Source organism: Lepus europaeus, chromosome 2, assembly GCF_033115175.1.
Source record: "Lepus europaeus isolate LE1 chromosome 2, mLepTim1.pri, whole genome shotgun sequence".
Taxonomy (NCBI): Eukaryota; Metazoa; Chordata; class Mammalia; order Lagomorpha; family Leporidae; genus Lepus; species Lepus europaeus.
Genome location: NC_084828.1, coordinates 112,988,579 through 113,010,728, shown reverse-complemented (window position 1 = coordinate 113,010,728; position 22,150 = coordinate 112,988,579). Strand labels below are relative to the sequence as shown.

The 22,150-nt window shown below is 38.6% G+C and overlaps 1 protein-coding gene across 1 annotated transcript in view; it reads right to left on the bottom strand.

Annotated features, from left to right (window-relative positions):
* Positions 1 to 21,556, bottom strand: part of WDR49 (WD repeat domain 49) — a 153,062-nt gene extending 131,506 nt beyond the window's left edge. Inside the window, exons 1-2 of the mRNA XM_062181624.1 lie at positions 21,380 to 21,556; positions 2,837 to 3,277 (exon numbers count right to left, since the gene is read on the bottom strand). Of these exons, the coding sequence (XP_062037608.1) occupies positions 2,837 to 3,277; positions 21,380 to 21,556 (618 nt within the window). The remainder of the gene's footprint in view (positions 1 to 2,836; positions 3,278 to 21,379) is intronic.
* Between the last annotated feature and the right edge of the window lie 594 nt (positions 21,557 to 22,150).

Here is a 22,150-nt window from a genome sequence, read left to right as displayed (position 1 = left end):
TAATCCAAGAACCCAGGCCAAAAAAAAAAGTGTACAGTCTGATGGTAATTACATAAAACTCTAGAAAATGCACACTAATATATACTGACAAGCAGCAGAAGAGTAATTGCTCAACAGGAGGAATGAGAGTGAGGGAGGGAGCTCCAGAGGATGCAAGAAAATTTTTGAGGATGATGAATACATTCACTATCTACATTTCACTGTTGATTTTGCACAGGTACATACACGTATGAAAATCATTAACTTGGGACATTTTAATGTGCTCATTGTATTTTGTGCAATTATACCTCATTAAAGCTTTTTTTTTTATTTTATTTTTATTTTTTTTTGACAGGCAGAGTGGACAGTGAGAGAGACAGAGAGAAAGGTCTTCCTTTGCCGTTGGTTCACCCTCCAATGGCCGCCGCGGTAGCGCGCTGCGGCCGGCGCACCGCGCTGATCCGATGGCAGGAGCCAGGTGCTTCTCCTGGTCTCCCATGGGGTGCAGGGCCCAAGCACCTGGGCCATCCTCCACTGCACTCCCTGGCCACAGCAGAGAGCTGGCCTGGAAGAGGGGCAACCGGGACAGGATCGGTGCCCCGACCGGGACTAGAACCCGGTGTGCCGGCGCCACAAGGCGGAGGATTAGCCTGTTGAGCCACGGCGCCGGCCCATTAAAGCTATTTTTAAAAGAAAAAACAGCAATATTCTTTAGGAGTTGGATACATATAAAGCAAAGGCTAAAATTTAGTTATCAGTCTCATGAAAAGAAACAGTGCACCACAACATCATGTGATAATAACAGAATGCTGTGTACAAATATAAAAATGGATAACCTGGACTGGAACTGTTTTTAACCTAAGCAAGTTAAGCACTAAGCGTTAACACCAGATCCTTAGCAAGAAGGAACCGGATACATCAGCAGCAGCCACTATGCAGGCAGCAGAGGCTGAAGCACAGGTTCAGATTTCAAATCTGGACAACACATTCCATCCCGTGAGACTGGGGCAAATTATACAACTTCCCTTGGCTCAGTCTCACATTCTTAGGGTGGGCAAAATGGTAAATTTGAGCAGATTAGTAGAACAGGGTGTATCACAAAGGAAGCTGGTGATGATGATGATTGTTTGTGATTCCAGGCAGTGTAGCATACTATTTCCACAAAAAACAACCTGCCACTTTGCGGCAATGCATAGGAAATATACAAGAAAATTCTGGATCTTTTTGTCATACTTAGGCACTTCCCAAGACTACTAGGGTTGCAAAAAGACTCAGAAGCTGATCTGTGTTAGTTCCTACTGTCTGAAGATGGTACGATTTGGTAACATGTGATAATAATTCAGTGGATTGAAACAAATCACATTTTTCAGCAACCGATGAGTTTTCTTTTCTATTGATAATAATGATAGTACTCATTGTTTATTGTTGGAGGACATTAGAAAACCAACTCCTCATTTTTTGAAAACTGTTAAATAAAGATTAAGAAATAAACATTTATATTGCTTTTGTTGAATAACTGTCTCTTTGCTATAACTAAATAATTAATAAGGAAAATTTCTTTTTATATATATGGAAGAATAAGGGTGAAATTAGCTTATACAGGAAGAAGAAGTGATGAAATTAGAATGTCATAATCTGGTACCCCCTAGTAAGTGGATGGATCAAGGAATAATCTGCAAGAACTGCTAATATCCCAAGATGACAAAGAACCAGGCATTTTGTATCTCCTGAGTGAAAAACATCTACTGGAAACCCAAGGAACAGGCAGACATGTCAAACAACCCCCTGTAGACACAAAGCACAATATCTAGACTTTGGGAAACTTCCAAGAATAAGCACACAGTTTCTTTTAAAAAAAAAATCAACAGTAATAACCAAAGACTGCAAGACAAAAAGAAGACATGAAGGAAAACATTTAGATGAAAACAAACATGTCAGCAATTCACAATACCGTACTTGGAGCTTATTCAGATGTTTATTCTAACAAATTATTAAAAATTATAAGACAATCAGGGATATGTACATGACAGAATATTTGATGATATTAGGAATTATTGATATTAACTGAGGATAGTATAATTGACTTATGCTAAAAAGTCATCCTTTAGAAATATTTACATATGAACTGATTTTATGTTTTAGCTCTTAACAATGCATGAGGAGTCAAATGAAACAATAAAGACTTTGAATTGAAAATGGGTAACGGCAGAAAATGGAGAAGGGCAGATAATGGAGGACAGATATCAGGTTCCTAGTACTATTCTCTCTGCTTCTATGTGTGTCTGAAATTTTGACAGTAAAATTTTTGGTTTGATATAAAATATTAAGAATATGGATTAAACTGCAATCTGACTTCAAAAAGTATCTTCCTTACAGTATGTTATCTTGCTTGTAGTTTTATGAAAATATTTGACTGAGTGAACAGACTATCAGAACTATGAAACTGAATAATACACTGGACAAAATGAGAGGAGCAGCTCCCTTTCATTTTGTTGAGCTCTGCCAAACACTCTAAGGCTCTCAGCTCTGAATATAGATCCATGATCCTGCTGTAAACTCTGGAGGAGCAAAGGTCTTATCAGCTAACAGTGCACATAGCCACATTTGGGAGAGAGTCAAGAATCTTAGCCATCATCAGTGCTGTCATTTAAGGTACCCAAGAGAAGAGCTGGGGAAATGAGTAGCTCACTTGGCTCACTTGGGTCTACTTATTTTCTCTCTAGGTCAAAGGAAAGTCACCAAAAGAGTAATGCAGTTCTCTGTTACTGCTAGTGTTATATTTGATATTGATCAGGAGCCCTGTCTCATTATTTTCCCACTTTTACAGGCAGTTAGTTTATTAATGAAGACTTTATACCTTGTTCACATTTTCCAGAGAAACCAGGCTTGTAACCCACAGGTGTTTGAGTTTGGTGGTATCTGAAGTGATGGGAAATATTTCTTGAAGCTTCAAATTCTCACCCCAAATTCCAATTAAACCTTCTTTGCTGATTGTCAGATAACGACTTGAACTTTTCAAGAAAATCACATTTTGAATGGTATCCTTATGTTTTGCTGGGAGGAATTCCAGGTCCTTCCACTGGGGAACCACCGTTGCCTTTGTCCGTTCATCTTTCTCATACAGTGATAACAGCATAAATGTAGTCAGCTTGTCCCAGTTAATGAAACCTTCCTGGGCCACATCCACTCTGTCAAAGAGCTCTCCATATTCTTCCTGTGAGCCCCAACCAATAACCTCCATCATCCTTTGTGTAAACTCCTCTCTGGACATGCAAATGTTTCCTCGTGGCTCTGGGGACTAAAATAGGAGAAGAAAATAAGACAACAGTGAGAGCATCAGAGGCACAGGAGGGTTAGGTGAGCCCCCCAGGGAGGATTTAATCAACAATTCTTCCAAGAGGCAAAGAAACATGTCTTCTTCTTTAATAACAGTTAAGCTAAGTGAATTTGGGATAGAAAGCCAATAATTGACAGGGCTGGAAGCTGACATCTCTCATCACACACATCTTTAAAATTGGAAGAGAGAAGCAAGACTGAGAAGATGTGAGGATGGAAACAATGGTTGGAGTGATGTGTAGCTATGAGCCCAGGGATACAGGTTGCCTCTGCAAACTGGACAAGACTAGCAAAGATGTCTTCCCTAAATGTGGTGGAATGAGAAGGCCATGCCAAGAAGGCCACTGGCAACAGAGTCTGCCTGGCAACAGGCTGTGATTGGATGGTTTCAGAAACCACATGACAGTGGAGTCTGCCTGGCAACAGGCTGTGATTGGATGGCTTGACCAGATTGGCTGCCTTGGCTATATAAGCTGCTGTAGCAACTGAAATAAATGAGTCTGCAGGCTGCTTGCCTCTGGCCTGCTTTCACCTGACTCCTGGAGTCTGTGTGGTGACTGCGCACCTCTTGCCCCCACCACGCTCCTCCTCCCAGAAAAAAATCCACAGCAACTAGACTCTAGAAAGAAGGCAATCCTGACAACACCTTAATTTTAGCCAAGTGAGATCCATTTTGGACTTCTGATCTCCAGAACTATACCTTAATAAATTTATGTGTTTTAAGATACTAAATTTGTGATAATTTGTTATAGTAACCATAGGAAACTACTAGAAGATACTATAGAAAACAGATGTCACCCAGAAGAGAGTTTAATTTAGACCACAAAATTACACGATTGTAAACATCAATCCAGGGGCAAGAAGTCCTCTTCTCTAAATACACAATTATAAAGAATAAAGGAAACACATGCAATTGAATCATGCTTTTCAAGGGTAGTTGTGTTATATGAACTCCCTGCAAACATTATGTTAGCAAATACAAAACCACTGCTCCTGGGGGGAACACAGGGTTAATTTCTACAAACCTTTGGTCATAACAATTTTGTCAACTGCTCAATACAAATTTTGGTTTATGTGTGTTTCTGTTGAAAGACATTTTATTTAAAATATGTTGGTTATTCATTACAATTGGATTCAAGGCCAACAGCATTCTTACACAAGCCTGAGTGAAGCTGACACACATTTTCTCTGGAAGGAACATCACAGCTTTCTTGTGCTCAGGAACACCAGATAGCTCTTCACTTCTACACTTGGTGGGGAGGGGATGTGTTCAACAGTGAACTCACCTCTAAAAGGCACAAAAAATGTGAAAAACATGGCACAAAATAAATGACAAAAAGGACACTTATTCATAGCATTAGAGCTGGAATAAGAAGGTATGCTGTTGCTTCATTTGAACTCAGTCTGGAAGGCACACATCACTAGATAAATTTTCCAGTACTCTGCATGTGTCTGTTAAAGACCATGAAAGTGCTATGAGTGTTGCTTTTGTGGTTACAAATAAATTTTAGGAAGTAGGCAATTTCGCAAATACAAAATCCACAAATAATGAAGATTGACTGTTTCAAATAAATGTAAGTTTAATATTAATAAACTGTTTAGTACAGTGAGATCATAAAAGAATCAACTTTTCCTACTTTGTCAGAGTCAAAAAGTCAGATGGACAGTGAGCTAATTGTAGCACTCACCAGAAAAACATTAAGGTTTCATCCTGGTTCTATCAGAAGTCATAAGAACTACTGGCAAGTTATTTATCTGTAAAGTTAGTGTATCAGTGTCAGCCATAGAGAAAATAGTTAAGATGAATGGAGGGGCTAGAGTTTGGTGCACAGTGGTTGAGCTGCTGCTTGGGATGCCTACTTTCTATATCAGAGTGCCTGGGTTTGAGTCCTGGCTCTATTTGCAATTCCAGAGTCCTATTAATGCAAACCGTGAGAGGCAGATTGAGTGGATCCCTGCCTCTATCTCTCTCTGCTACTCTGTGTGTGCATATGAGTATTTGTCTCTGTGTATTTTGGATATATATATATGTGTGTGTGTATATATAATGTATATATATGCATAGATAAGGCTGAGATATCATGTGTGCAAGAACTCAGTAGTCAGGTGTTTATTAAAGGTTAGTTCAGGCTTTTAGTTACCTTAACTTTCTGAGCAATAATGAGTATCAAGCCCTTTGAACAAGGCTTCAATCTCATCTTGATTACATTATTTTTAGACCAAAACGTTTACATACATGGACATTTTTCAGAGATATGGATTTTAAATGTGGAGAAAAAAATATGCTCCTAAAACCATTTCACCTGAGCCAAAACTGCATAGTTTCTGAAAACTAAGTCAATGTTGATCTTTTATTTTGAACTATTACATAATGACATCAATCAACTTCATATGTATGCTATCATCTCAATAGTAAAACATTTTACAGCAGAATCTCAGTATATCTTTTATGAGCTCATAATTCTTCCTTATTTTTAAGAACACTACTGTGACAAATACTAAAAGAATATCTTTACATTCAGGAAGTGGAATTACAAATGAACATTAAATAATAAATTTTCTTACCCCTAAGTAACATAAGCAATCAACTACAACCACGTTCACAAGCACTGGGACAATAGATGAGGAATGCTACCAACTTAAGACATTTGACTAAAAAAAAAAATGTACAATTGCCTGATTTTCCTGACAATTTTGTTACTGGTGGTTCACTTTTAGCTTTTCATTTAAAAAATATATTTATCCATATTTATTAGAAAGGCAGAGAGCCTCCCCCCCTCCAATCTGCTGATTCATTCCCCAAGTGCCCACAACAGCTGATCCAAAGACAGGAGCCACGTGCTTCTCCTGGTCTCCCATGCGGGTGCAGGGCCCAAGGACTTGGGCCTTCCTCATTTGCACTCCTGGGCCACAGCAGAGAGCTGGACAGGAAGAGGAGTGACCGGGACAGAATCTGCTGCCCCGACTGGGACTAGAACCCAGAGTGCCGACGCCGCAGGCGGAGGATTAGCCTATTGAGCCGTGGCACCGGTCACAACCTTCTTCTAAATAGATAATTTGCTCAAATTTTAATGTAAGCCTTTCAAATAAAAACTACCTACATGTTTTTAAAGATATATCCTGTTACTCCTATTGATCAATATCCTCGGGTTGTTTTAGGGAAAAAAAATTGACACTCTGCACTTCTTAGAATGTATCTTCTAATAAAGATGAAAAATACTTGAGCCATTAGAAAACATATTCTTCATCAGCTCTTCCTAAGAAAATGTTTAATAATAGTTAAACATGGCTTTACCTATTAAGAAAATATCCAGTTATTGTCCCCAGTTGTTCTCCCAAGAGCCAAAAAAGCAAATTTACTCAGAATATCTGGTTGATTTTCTCAGTAGGCACACTTTAGACCTTGAGAAAATCCTCCTGTCTTTCTGAATCCCTTTCAAAGAATATTACCAAAGTCATTTCCCTTTGTGTAGAAAGCATTTTCTGCAGCTACAGTCAGTTCTTGTGAGAATCCTGTCTCTTTTTTTTCCTGAAAACCATGAATTCCATAAAATTCACTTCAACCTCTGAGCTTTGTAAGATTTGGATTTAACTGTAATTTATATGAAAACTGAACTCTAAACCTACATGCAAAACTCCAAAAATATTCCCTTTGTAAGAAACTAGACAGGCTCTTCTGCTAGTAAGACTATGTGCTTTGAGTTGGCTACATATGAATATGCCATCACAATTTAAAATTGTTTACTTTTCACACAAAATAATCCATATAGGTTACAGCAAATACAGCTCAGCTGAAAGTTAAAATCCTCCATACATCCACCAGTCTTTCAGATTTTCCAGGCAGAAATAGAGATAACTGTATTGTTTACCAAACAGTATCACAATATGCATATCTTTAACGTTGCTTTTTCCACTTACATCATACCTTGAAGCTCTGACTGTTATATATGTTGTTTTTATATATACATATATTGATCTTTATCATTGTCTTAAATAACTACACAATATTCCATCTACAGAGAAGATTTGCAATTATTTATAGCTCCAATATTAAAATCTTCAGCTCTTCCAAATGAATTACTGTTTTACATAAACAACCCTCCAACAACTATCCCTACACAGCTTTGCTTGTTTGTCTAATTAATTCTTGGGAAAACCTAGAAGCAGAATTGCTGAGTCAAAGAATCTTTACATTCTTCAAGTTTTTATGTTTCTTGCTAAATCTTCCTCAGAAATGTTGAACAAAATTACGTTTCCATCAACAAAGAATGAGGTTACCTGTGCCTAGGACCCTTACCAATTCAGAGTAGTTCTTACCAGTCAGCAATGGTTGCTAAAAATGAGTTCTAGGAAGTCTAAACACTTAGATGCTTTCTGGAAAAAAAAAAAAAACCAAAACACTTCCAAATCAGACATTTATTTTTTAAAATCTGCCACATCTTAGAATTGTTTACATTTTTAAACTTGTTCCTGTAGAGATATTTAGTAAGGAAAATAGAAAAAACATTCTTCTCTTCTTTTACTCTATAAATAAGGACTCTTCAAGAGAAGAATATGTCATAATTTAAAATTATGGAGATGGTAAACCTGGGTATTTTCTCTTCTATTAAACTCTAGAAGCAAGTTAGCAGGTCATTGACCCAAGGGTCACTGCCTTCATTTATTGGTGATGCTTCCTAATTGTGAAAACAAATTTAATTAGTAATTTGTAAGCTACTTGGAGAAATATTTCCATCTATCTGTGCACTCATTGATTTCATTAATAAGTATGCCTTGTAATGTGCATGTATCCCATTCAAGGCAGTATAGGGTAGCCATTCACTCAACAACTACTTTCAAGTTCCTGTTCCATGTTAAACACTGTTCTAAGCATTCAGCACTAACGTTGAACAAGACAGCCAAGGTCAATGCTCTTCAAGACCTACATTTCAGGGCAGAGCCTTGGTATGCCAGTCGCAATCAGTAACACACAATTCTAGGTTACCAAAGTAATAAGACCACAAGCAGCACACTATTTTTCCTCCCTAATATTAAACAGAAATCTTATATGAATCAGAAAACCCCTTCTCAGTTTGCAAGTTTTGTACTTTTACACTAGATCATTAGAATTCTGCAATGTGTCTTTTTTTCTATATGAAGAACAATTTATAATAGAATCTCAGAAGCCTGTTTTCTCCAGAACCTGCAAGTTTTATCAACTACTCCACCAAAATTAATGTTTCCTTTGTCAGACACTTGGCATGATTTTGGACTAATGTTCCATGACGGCTGAATGAGTATACATTCTCAAAATGCATACTCTCCTCCATCTCTATAATTAAATTTAAAATTAACATGCTGCTTTCTTATGCTTCATTCTCTTGTACTTGCCTCAATTTCCCTTGGTTATAAAGTGTATTGGTTATGAATATGTATCAGGGTTTGCTGTCAAACCCTGTGAACATCTTCTGAAGTGGAAGATTAGATATGTGATTTCAAAGCAGATGCATCCATTTATGTCATTCCCTGCAATTTTCACCTACCGGGGAGCGTTCCTGAGAGACGGGGGGCATCAGGACAGGAGAAACTCATCTGCCAGCCAAGGTTCACACTGCTGTTTTTTAAAACTGCTTCAATGGTTTTAGTTGGTTTTAATTTTCATTTACATTGAGATACCAGCCTTTCAAGAGCTCAGTCATTCAAATGCAGTTAAAGTTTTGTGACTAACAGACATATGGTCCTTGAAATCCCTGTATTGAACTGAAGGTTTAAAACCGAGCTCTCCCAAATTAACAAGCCTTCCTATCCAGCTAGTGGATTAGAAGCAAATTGGAGCTGCTGGCGTGGGAGTGGGAGATCAGTAAATCTCTCTCGTTTAAATAAAGATAATCCTAATCCTTGAGAGCTGTAATTGTTCTTATTATTTTTCTCCAGATCAATGGACTACTCAATTTTCTGCTACAGATCTAAAGCGATGTTTTTCACTATCATCTGATTTTGCCTGAGCTAGAGACTTAGGGGATAAGTCTGAGTTGTGGAGTGGTGTAGCCAACTGACCATTTCACTGATCTTCCTTTGGAAGTCTCACTGTAGCAGAATAAATACACTTTGAAAATAATTTCTGTTCCTTTTTGGAAACCATATGATTGCAGCAAAGAATTTCATGCATCCATGGGATCATGAATTAATGGCATGTTGGAATGAGAAGAAAGCTTAGAGAATCCACAGCAAATGAAGGGTTCTTCATTTATGAAGAAACTGAGGCCTGAAGAGATAAAAAGGCTCCTGAGAGGTCACACAGTTCACTGCTGGCAAAAACAGGCCCAGCATCTAGCATTTTCAATTCCTCAACACTTCCACAACACAATGACGGGACAAACTGACATGATGTGACTCCCAAAACACACAAGATGTAGACGTAACATGTCTTACTGTCCTTGCCAAAATGGTGAAGCTGAATCTAATTAAGTGAAGAAAGAATAACAAAGCCCACATTATGGGATATTCTAAACAACTGGTAGGAACTCTTCGAAAATGTGGAATCTAAAGAAGCAGACTTCATAGAACTAGAGAGTAAAAAACAACTTCCCCAACCCCATTCACCTAAGCAAGAGATGTTCTGTTCTCAGATGGCAGCCTATAAATTATTTCCTGTAGAAATCCTTCCACATACCTCCCTGGTGTGAGATACTATGCCCTCCATTTTCCTCTCTAAGCACTGAGCAATTACATAGTAACTGAGTTTACTTTGGTGTAATCCCCCTTTTTTTAAAATACTTTTGTACTTCTTTAAAAAATTTATTTATTTATCTGAAAATCAGAGTTACAGAGAAGGAGAGGCAGAGGGAAAGGGAGAGAGAGAGAGAATCTTTCATCTGCTGGTTCACTCCCCTGATGGTTGCCATGGCCAGGGCTGGCCAGGCTGAAGCCAGGAGGTACACTGCTCAACGACAGGAGGCCTGAGTCTAAATGGCTGTCAACTGCTACAGGGTAGACATTCAACACATATCTGTTGTGTGACTGAGTAAATGAATATGTCATAAATATTCTCTTCTGTATTGTAGCAGTGATGTTCATCTGTTTTACTGAAAATAACAAGTTTAGGCAGGAAGTCAAAGTAGTGAATAATGGCCAAAATTTAGAAAAATGTGTAAAATAGCCTTGGGATATCAGAAATAAGTTGGAATAGAGTTTAGAGTTGTCCACTAAGAGAAAAGAGACCCAAATTGGTTTTCAGACCACACTGGGTGATGTTCTGTCTCTGCCAACAACTCAAAAGGAAAAAGATAAATCCCTTCCTTTGGAATGTCCTTTCCTCACCTGTAAATGAAGGTAGCACAGTAACTCTATAAACTTCCTCTTAATGCTAAAAGTCAATAGAAGGAAGTTGGTGGAGAGACAGTAGTTAGTCCAAAGACAAAGTATTTATACAAGGTATTTCTTTTAAATTCAGAACTGTTAGAACACATTTAGAAACATGTAGTGTATCACAGAGTCATTGGGTTATTAAAATATACTGACATTTTAATATTTTATCTTTGTATTAAATTATAGTATTGAAAAGATAGCCACAAACCATTTGTATAACACAAGTACAGTTCTATTTTTCAATAAGTAAAATCTCTATACCCACACAAATACATGTAGTTATTATTTTAGGATATGATTATGCAGTATTTTATGATTCTTATTTACACTGAACAACAAATTTTGCCAATCTTATACAAGTGTATATTACTATTTTTAATAATTGAGAAGAAACAAAATACCACAATTTATTCATCCATTCATCTATTGGTAAAAGCTCAGGTTGTGGTAAATATTACTGTATACAGACAAATATTACAATAATATCCAGTGTGTGTATTTTTTTCTGCAAATAGCATTTATTTAGGGGCGTGGCTTAATAGGTTAATCCTCTGCCTGTGGCGCCGACACACCAGGTTCTAGTCCCGGTCGGGACGCCAGATTCTGTCCTGGTTGCCCCTCTTCCAGGCCAGCTCTCTGCTATAGGCCAAGAGTGCAGTGGAGGATGGCCCAAGTTATTGGGGCCCTGCACCCCATGGGAGACCAGGAGGAAGCACCTGGCTCCTGGCTTCAGATCAGCGTGGTGTGCTGACCACAGCGGCCATTGGAGGGTGAACCAATGGCAAAGGAAGACCTTTCTCTCTCTCTCTCTCTCTCTCTCTCTCTCTCTCTCTGTCTCTCTCTCTCTCACTGTCCACTCTTCCTGTCAAAAATAAATAAATAAAAATTTTTAAAAATGAATTTATTTAGGGTAGCTTGTAGAATTAGAATTGCCGGCTTGAAAAGTACACACATGATGAAGTAGTTTACATCACCATCTGGGATGCCCACATCCCATATCAGAGAGCCAGTTCCAGTCCCAGCACCTCCACTTCCAATTTAACTTCTTACTAATGTGCCTAGGAAGGCAGTAGAGTATGACCCAAGTGCTTGGACCCCTGTCACACATGTGGGAGATGCAGATGGAGTTCCAGTTTCCTGGCTTTGGCATGGCCCAACCCTGGCTAGCTGTTGTAGGCGTTTGGGGAGTAAACCTGAAGACAGAAGATTTTTCTCTCTCTCTCTTCTCTCTCTCTCTCTCCCTCCCTCCTCTCTCTCTCTCTCTCTCCCTCCTCCCTCTCTCTCTCTCTCTCTCTCTGACTTTCAAGTAGATGAAAATAAAGAAACCTTTTAAAAATATGCATGTGATACAATTTACACTTGATACATATTAGCATATTGCCTTCTGAAAAACTCTGCCATTTTAACAGTGTTAGTATTAGTGCCTCTATGTTGATATTTTGCTGATAGGAGATGTTATTTATTTTTTGTAATCTGACAATCAATCTTTTAATTGAAAAAGGACATTTTTCTTGATAAAAATTTGAAGTCAAATTCATAGTAAATACCTTTCCTCATGATTAGCAGTTGTTTGTATGGCATCTTTCCTTGAATTCTTTTTTTTTTTTTTAAGATTTCTTTATTTATTTGGAAGTCAGAGCTACACAGAAAGAGAAGAAGGCAAAGAGAAAAAGGTCTTCATCCACTGGTTCACTTCCCTAATTGGCCGCAATGGCCAGAGCTGAACCAATCCAAAGTCAGGAGTCAGGAGCTTCCTCTGGGTTTTCCCATGTGGAAGAGCAGCGGCCATTAGGGGGTGAACTAACAGAAAAGGAAGACCTTTCTCTCTGTCTCTCGCTCTCACTGTCCACTCTGCCTGTCAAAAAAAAAGAGGAGTTATTTGTGGGGGCCAGTGTTGTAGCACAGCAGATTAAGCTGCTGTCTGGAACACCAGCATCCCAGGTGAGCAGGAGTTCATGTCACAGCCACTCCACCTCTGATCCAACTCCTTGCTAATGTACCTGTGAAAGCAGTGGAAGATGGCCCAAATCCTTGGGCCCCTGCCACCCACGTGGGAGACCCAGATGAAACTCCGGGCTACCGGCTTAGGCCTGGCCCAGTGCTGGCCATTGCAGCAATTTGTGGAGTGAACCAACAGATAGAAGATCTGTGTGTGTGTATGTGTGTGTGTCCCTCTCTCTGTAACTCTTGCCTTTTTAATAAATAAAAATTAATTAAAAGTCATAATTAATTATAATTAAATTTATTAAATAAATTTAATATAATTATAATTAAAATTAATTAATAAAAATTAAAAGGGTAGTTAGTTGTGGAAGTGTAGTGTCCAAGAATGTCTCATTGGATATTCCTTTTTTTTTTAAGATTTACTTTACTTATTTAAGACAGAGTTAGGTACTCTGCTCCCTCCTGGGTATGGCTCCTCTTATTTGTACCCATGATCTTTGCCCTCCAGGACCTATGTTGAGGCCCTCTCACACCGATTTCTCTCTCACACATGGCCTTTCCCTCCTTCTTGGCCTTAAACAAGAAATAACATTGTACTTAATCAGAGTGTCTGTGATGAAGCAACAAAAGGAACCTACAGAAAGCTATGAGAAAACAGGGCCCTGGCAAGATCCTAATCCAGCCTGGGTGGTGACAGAAGACTTTCCTGAAGCAATGGTATTTACATGTGAAGTAGCCAGGAATTGTTAAGGGGAGAAATACTCTACATTGAGGTGCTGGCAACTAGAGGGCCCTAAAACAAGAAATTGTTAAAGTAAAAGAAATATGAGCATGCAACGCAACACTTTGGGTAATGCTCCAGTGTTGGATAATCTTCTGACTGATTTGTTGGACCCATAAATCTAACTCTGCATTGAGAGGGCGTTTGAGAATTAAATTGGGAGGAAAAGATTCTTCTGAAAGGAATGTATGTTCCCATTCTTCACAATCCTAAAAAAGGAATGTGGAAATATGAATCTTACAGTAGAGTGAAAGGAAAGATTTTGAGCCTTCTCTAGGACCAAGAATCACTTGGGTCTCCCTCCAGGCTTTAAGGCTTCAACAGTTTGGTGCATTTCCATAGGAACTGAGGAGCTGAGAGCAGACCCTTGGCCATGTAAATATGGCCAGAACTGAAGAATCAGATTAAGAATTGGTAAGAAACCATGAGTAACAAGGGTCTGAAACAGCATTGTCCAGTAGAACTCTCGGCAGCAACGGAAATGGTACGTGCTGTCTGCAGTCCAATATGGTAGCTGCATTAGCCACCACGTATTTGAAATATGCCTAGTACTTGAAATGAACTAGACCGTTAAAATTTTATTAAATTCCTTTTTCTTATTATTTATCTAAATAGCCACAAGGAGCCAATGACCAGCATATTGGAAAGTGCAGATCCATGTCAAGACTATAATAGCCTGACCTCAGGTGTTTGAGAAAATTAGAAGAGGAGGTACACATACATTGAACGTGAGCAGTGAGTGTTGGTGACCATAGAATGAGAATGGGGATTTCATTAGAGTCATATCCATAAAATGGCATGGAGACATGATGAGTACGGAGAAGACTCACAGGGGGTTGTGCCCAAGCACTCATGAGGCGTAGCCTTGGGAACAGTTTGGAGGTTTCCTGTTTCTAGCAACAGAGTTGGTGGCATCTTGTGGCATCATTGATACTGAAACCTGATATAATGTCAACAATACGAGGTCAACAAGCACAGATCACAGCTCTTTCTCTGTCTATTTGTTTCCATTTTCTTATTTAATTCTCAGGGAATTTGAGAAAGGAGCCTACAGTTCTAGATAAGTTGATAAGTGGATAGCAATAGACATCTCTGCTTTCTTTCTCCTCTTTCTCCCTCTTTTGTAATAAGCTTAAGCTTCTTCTTGGATGGACCCCATGCTCTGGTCCTGGTCAAAAGCTCCAGGTCTCTTAATCAACCTCTCTGATCCAGATCACTTTTTCAAAGATTGCTTTCTTTGTTTGCTTGTTTTAAAGGCATAAGAACACAGAGGAAAAGAGAGAGAGAGAGATCTTCCACCCACTAGTCACTTCCCAAATGGTCACAACAACCAGGTCTGTACCAGACTGACAGCAGAATCCAAGAACTTCATCCTGGACTCCCACATGGGTGTCAGGGTTCCAAGCACTTGAGCCATCATCCACTACCTTCTCATGTGCATCAGCAGGAAACTGAATCAGAAGCAACTTCCAATATAGGATGCTGGCATCACTTAATATACTGTACTCCAACCCAGCCCCTGATTAATTTTTGTAAATGTCTGTCACAAAAGCAAAAAGAGAAATTGGAAAAAATATGAAGCTAATGCATTTTATCACAAAATTCAGTACAAAAGTAGCAGCATTCAAGAGGACAAATTTTTCATTTGTGCTGACACACAACTTCCCTTCCTTGAGTTTTGGTGATGATAGTGCTCATTCTCTGCTCATAACTACCAAGAACACCATTTTTCCTACTCCTTCACCTTTCCTGTGTGTATCCATCTTTCTATAATTCTTTCAACACACCTTATATCAGGTTGTCACACTAGCCTTGCTATAGACAAGTCCAGCAAAGAATTTCTCTGCTTTTTTCAAGTGTGCTTGCTACAGTGGTATTGAATTTGTCTTCACACCACCACCTTGATGCTAAGAAGAGGGATCTGCACAACTTCACTGATTTTCTGCTGCCATCAAGAGTAGATATTTTCAGTCCACCAAAGAGGCTAGAGTAAGAAAAGCCCTGACTGCTGCCTTTGTTCAGCAGTTGAGGAACTGGCCAGGTCTGCTCAATGTACTCTGTGTTGCAAAACAGAGTTGTAAATTGGACTTTGTCTGTTTACTTTCTCATATTTCTCCATTACTCTGCTATTAGAAAGGGGAAAAATCATATTATAAAAAAGCAATGAGATTCTTTTCATGTCTTTGTATTCTTCAACACCTTGTTTCTTGATTTTTCTCCTAAGAGTTTTGGTTATTGACAGATTGTGCGATAACTCCAAATCAGCAATGCATCGAGCCTATGTACTATTAACTTCACTAAATATACCTATGTTGTCAGTGATGTCTTCATCCTGTTGGTTTCCTATTCCTTAGAGCAACATCCTGAAAGAAAGTTACCTTGTGGCTGGTATGAGTTAACACCACGTGATGGGCTGGAAAGTTGACGATCTCCCTCAGAGTCCTTAATCTGCCCCAAGGAGAATTCAATTAAATATGTTTGAGTCATTATCTTCTTATGTGTTTATAGGGGAATAGAAATGTCTGCCCTGCCTACAACTCAAGCTGGTGAGAAGATCAAATACATCATGCCTACAAAATTGCTTTATAACATCTTACCACATTTGAAAGGCATTAAATTTTTATTCTACCTCCACTGATTGATTTCTAGAAAGTTTGAGTTCAGTTACAATAGACAATGCATAGGCAGTAGGGCTTTTAAAGTGAAGTAAAATAAAGAATCACATAATGAAAACATTACATAATTATTACAAAAAATCTAAGTTAAGAGTCATTGTATCAATTGAGCACTAGATTTCACTTTGAACTTCCTGGCAGCTAAGGCAAAACACAATTAGGCCCATGTCCCTTCTTAATTTACAAAGCAAAGCATGCTGGTTCATTAGGAGAGATGGAAATTTTTTCATTAGGAGAGATGGGGTTGTATGGCTGAATTCTAGTCAATTTGATTTGAGCTTGGCCAATAAAAACTTTCCCCATGTGCTCCTTCACACTCTTGCCCTGATTCATGTGTGGCAAGCTTGGAACACAAAAGATCAAAGTCTGGGGACCTGAATCCCTATTGGAGCTGCTCACCAATTAAAAATATCTGCTTCTATTCTACATGAACAAGAAGCAAATCTCTATCATGTTCGAGCTATAACATAGTCATTCACCACATGACATTTCAGTCAATAACAGACTGTATATATGAAGGTGGTCCCATAAATCATATTGCCTAGTGATGTAGCCATCTTAGTGTCTGCAATTACCCTCTCTGATGTTCCCACAGTGTCGAAATCACCTCATAGACACGTTTATTTCTTAGAATGTATTACCTTCCGTGTGTGGCATGTGACTGTATTTTACACAATTTGCAAACCAATAAAAATAGCTTCTAGTTTGGAAACTTATTGGCTAAATGATATCCAATTTTCTATTCTAACTATTAGTTTTACCTAAGGAAAAAATTTTAAATAATCTTCATGAACCATCTTATATTTTATCAGAGACAAGCAAAATCTACATTTTCTGAGGAAAGGGAGTGAAACAAAAATGAGTGATTTCACTCATGTATTTGAGATAGTGATTCTGAGGGCAGAAAGCAAAGAAGTAAGAAATGAGAATATGGAACATGAGACACATCTAGTAAGGCTTGTTCACTTGAATATCTTAATATTAAAGTTGAAGGGCAACAGAAAGATCTAGAGATGACTGAATCTGTAGCATCAGGAGAAATAACTTTAGAAAGAAGGGCATATCATGGAAAGGCAAGAAAGGGCTAAATCTCACTTTCTGTGTCCCTTGGAGCCCAGCCTGCCTGACGGGGAATCAGAATGCTTAGCTTCATCCTATTGAAGTAAAGGAGTATGCTCTGTACACCCTACTACAGAATATAGCTACAGGCACCTTTGGACATTATAAGAATAACAATGATAGCATGAGTTTTTCAAATGTGATTATGTTATTACTCCTCAGTCACAATTTTAAAACTTGCAGAATGGTCTCCTGAATTTCTCTGGTTATCTTTGAGAGGAAGTTAACCCAAGAGCATTGTGTTTGGGGTCCATTCACTGCCCCCCAAGACAGCCTTGTTCCCAGGATTCTCACTGTACAGTCTCTGGAAACTTCCTACTAGGGTGTTTACCATACCCCTCTCAGGCTGAACTATTAGCCCTTCCTACTTTGAGCATAACCACCTCCTCTTTTAAATGTGGTTTTAGGTGATTTTTTTTTCTAACCATAGTTAAAGCTAAAGATTGAACAGGACTTGGGTAAATGGGAGCACAGAGCAGAGAGTAAAGGGTCAGCCTCTGGCTCTTGGTCTACAACCTGGGTCAGAACTGATGTGCCAGGAGATGGTGCAGAGGAGCTCAGGACCCAATCCAGAGACTCTAGCAGGTATAGGGCAAACTATGGCCCTAGATAAGGCCAACAGTAGAGCATCAGGATCCAAGGCAGACTGTCTTGACACTCAGAAATCAATAATAAAGAAGACAAAAAAATTACTCAGATGCTTACATAGCCAGAGTCAGAAGAAACTCATACATATCAAGCCCCAATAGAGGTCTCCCCAAATTCCATTTTCCTTAGAGTCTATTTTTACTTCTCACGCATAAAATCAGCAACTATAGCCAGTCATAAGAGTTGTCTTTTGAAGCTTCTAAGAAAATATAAAATAAGGTTCACATCAAAATAATATAAATACCCAGAAACCTCATTTCTCTCAGCATTCTGAGGGCTGTGGCAAAGTTTGAGTAACACCATTTTACAATTCTATGAATAATACAAGTCTCACTCTCTTCAGGCTGATAGATGACTTTTTGACACCATCACTTGAAAGAAAATGAAATCCGCAGTTACTTTTCTAGTACTTCTACCCACATAACTTCTTCATTCCAAAGAAGAGGAGCAAGATATAGATTAGAATCTTTGCCTGCTAATAAAATGAGAAGTTGGAGATGGAGGAGTTATGCCTTTTTACTCTCCCATGTTAAGTGATGCTTTGGAAACCCTTGTAGCCAACACTTCCTACCACAAGGGAAAGGAACCCAGGAAAATGATAGCATGGGTCGCTGGAAGTTTCATTTCCTTTAGGAACTACATGAATGAGAATGAACACAATGTTATGAGTTATGTAGTTCAACTTCCACTCATTGAATAATATTCGATGTTAATGGAGTACTTACTCTGTACAGCAAGCACTCTTTAAAATGCTTTCCTGATAAGACCTCATTTAATCCTCAAAAAAACCTTATTATCCCTATGTTAGAACTAAAGGCAACTGAATTTCTATGTTAGAAATAAAGAAAAGTGGGAGGTGCAGTAATTTGGAAAAGTAACCTTAAAAATGCCAAGACTGGTATTCAAACCCAGGAAGTCTGATTTTTGGCTCTTAAATCCTAAGTGATTCTGACTTGTTTTCAACATTGTACAAGGAACATAAGCATTATTACTTGCTTTATTCCTAAATGTTGCTGCTAATATAATACATGTTATTTCATGGGCAATATATGTAAAATATTCCCTGCACAATTCTAAGTCCCAACTTCCTGTTTTTCATTTGTATTATTACTGCTATTTAAGGATATGAATTTCATTTAATACCTAACAACTCTATTCAGCCCCAAACAAGCAATCTGTGTATTTAAATGAAAAGCAAACAAGCAATGCAGGAGGTAAGAAATCTGTTGCTAGTCTTGTCATTGGTAACAGCATATCTTCAGTGACTGGACGACATAATCACTGCCTTTAGAATTCTGAGTTTCAGGTCAGCTGCTGAGAACAGTGCTTCCTTTTACAGAAATCTACACTTGGGGCCTGTGGGCCTGATGCTTGGAACAGTTGGACTAGATTCTGTTGAAATCATCTAGCGCATTGTCTTCTCTCCACATCCATGCTGTGTTTGGATGCCTCGACATTTGCATTGGATTATTCCAGCCTATGTCTAGTGAGAGTGCTAAAGAAAATATGGTTCATTTTTTCTTGAAATCACACCTCCCAAGCACAATGCTTTTTAACAAAATATAGATTTTTCCATGTTCATGCAAGCTTTGACTCATGTTCCCTTCTCCATTTGGGTCCAGCAGTACCTACTTTCCTGGCTGGTAATTTCAAACCAACTGGTCCAAGCTTTGAAATATTTACAGGGCAAACAAACCACTTGAGGTTGAATTTTCAAGTTTTATTTGCATTCATTAAAGATTAATCTATAGGGGCAGGTATTTGGCCTGGAAGGAAAACTTTCAGCTAGGATGCCTACGTTCCACATCTGAATGTCTGGGTTTGATTCCCACCTCCAGCTCCTGATTGCAATTTCACACCCTGGGAGTCAGGGATGATGGCTCTTAGAATTGGGTTCTCGCCACCCACATGGGAGACCTTGATGGAGTTCTCAGTTCTTGGCTTTCACCTGGCCCAGCCTTGGCCATGATGGGCATTTGGGATATGAATAACAGATGGGAGTACTCTCTCTCTCTCTCTCACTCTCTCTTTCCCTCTCTCTCTCCCTGTGTGCGTAATGCTGTCTCAAGAATAAATAAATAATTTAAGAAAAAAAAAGATTAATCTGTAGTTTGAAAAGAATACCCACCCCCAGCCTTCGAGCAGTTTCACTCACACATCAATTTTATAACATGGTCTCTCCTGATAGACCCTAGCGTCCAAATCCCTTGTGTTCTTAGCACCAGAACAAAACTGCTGCATTTTGGTTCATTCCAGAGTAAAAGCTGTCATAATCTGCTGTTAGGTTTTTCTGAATGTCCTCAAGCTGTCAGAATGCTTGCTATGTCTATCAAAATATGCCAAATTCATCTGGGGCATTGGGCATGAGCAGCACTGAAATCTTTCACACAAGTGGAGTTAGATGAATAGCACACACATGAAGATTAAAAATGAGAAAAGCATAGGACAGAACATGTCTTTGCTACTAAATATGATAGATTCCATTACAATGAAATAGTTGACACCACTGAGACATTAATTTGTCAATGCAAGTGGAATCTAGCATATTAAACAGAACAGGGAATGATGGGATTTCAGTGGCCAGCAACGTTTTTGGAGGGATGGCTACTGAGTAAAAGTTGTGCCAGTTTCTAGCCACAATAAATATTAGATTTCATCATGTTTTGTTAATTTCAAGATAGCATTTCAAAATAGTATATGCTGTTTCAAATTAAGATGGATACTGTTAGCACTCTTGGAAGACTGTATGAATCCCTAAGATTATATTGTAGCAAGTACAATGAAGTTGAGAGAATGTTGGCTTCTGTAAACCCAAATTCCATATCCCAGAATACTTCTTCCTATCTACATTAGAAATTTAAAAATCACTTTGTTATATGCTGTTCCTTATGCCTGCTACAGAATTCCAAATTAATTGACTAAAAGAGAGAAGGAAACTATTCATTAATAGTTAAATTTCTCTGGCTTACTTTCCATGTAGAATTAAAATTGGAACTTCTAATCTTGTTTTTATTGGCAATACCCCAAGATCTATGAAAAAGAGTTGGGCACTGGTCTCTCACTTGGGCCACTGAGACAAAAAGAACATCACAGTCATATTTGGAAGGGGCTGTGCCATCATGGTGAGGCAAAGGAGAATTTTCAACAATTGGATGCATGTGTTTGTGTTTTCCAATTTCCACATCCACATTAAATGGCAAGAAGGTCATTAGGAGGAGATAAATGAGAGATCTTTCCTTACAACTATTAAATTTTTCTTTCCCAAAGATGTGTTGATCTCTAAGAAAAACTTTTGTGCACAAATAGTCAATACTTGATAGCAATGATATGCAAGTGCAGCAATTTCACACTAAATACTTGGCTCAAAGAACTGAGCCATAAAGTCCCAAGTACATAGTATAAAAGGCAGGCCTGACCAATTATTTTCAATTCCCTGCTTTAACCATTGATTATATATGTAAAACAATTAAAGAAAAAAATCCCTTTCTGTTTTATTCTACTCTCCTTTATGAGCAATTCAAACTCCCCAGTCAGTAAGCTTCCCACTTACCTCAAAGGCCCTCTGTATTTTCACAAAGTCACCCACGCAGAGCTGGTTTTCAAGCAGGCGCGTGTGGTAGTCTTCACCTTCTATTCGCTCAGGGCTCCTTGGCCCAGGCTGTGACCTTGTGTTTAACTCAAGTACATCATTCTGGTAATTCAGAATGGCCTCCCCTTTTTTCTGCATCCTTCAACTATTTTGATATCTTTTATTGTCCTTCAACAGGTGCCTTTGAAAAGAAATCCAACTTAACCATAGAATTCCAAAATGAAAGCACCAACCTTTCAACAGATGCAATTGGAAGGCAAAAATTGTTCAAGCTGAGGTACAAAATAAAACCCTCAATGCCATCACTTACTTGATTCTACAGTATATTTTCAAAATCCACACTTAAAGGGTTTTAAAACACCCCCTCCTTCCACTCTGTTGAACCCGGCTTGATTGAAGATGTGTAATGTTTATAGCAACTGGCACAGAATGCAGCTCCTAATCTTTGTTTCAAATGCATTAGAAAAGCAACTTCTCAACATCTCTTTGGCTAACCCTGCTTCCTTTAACATGCTGTGGTTTTCAGCTCCATGTTCTTGTCTGGAGGCGCAGCTGCAAGGGTCTTCCCAACAAAGAGCTTGTCTCTGAAGGCCACCTTCACAGCAACACGGAGTTGTTTGCTTCATCTCTCCTCGGTGTCTCTGTGTGTTTCCAGGCAACCAACAGAAAGCCAACCAAAACTTTCCTTTTCCCTCCTCCCCAGCTAATGAAGGTTTGAATATGTAATGTAAA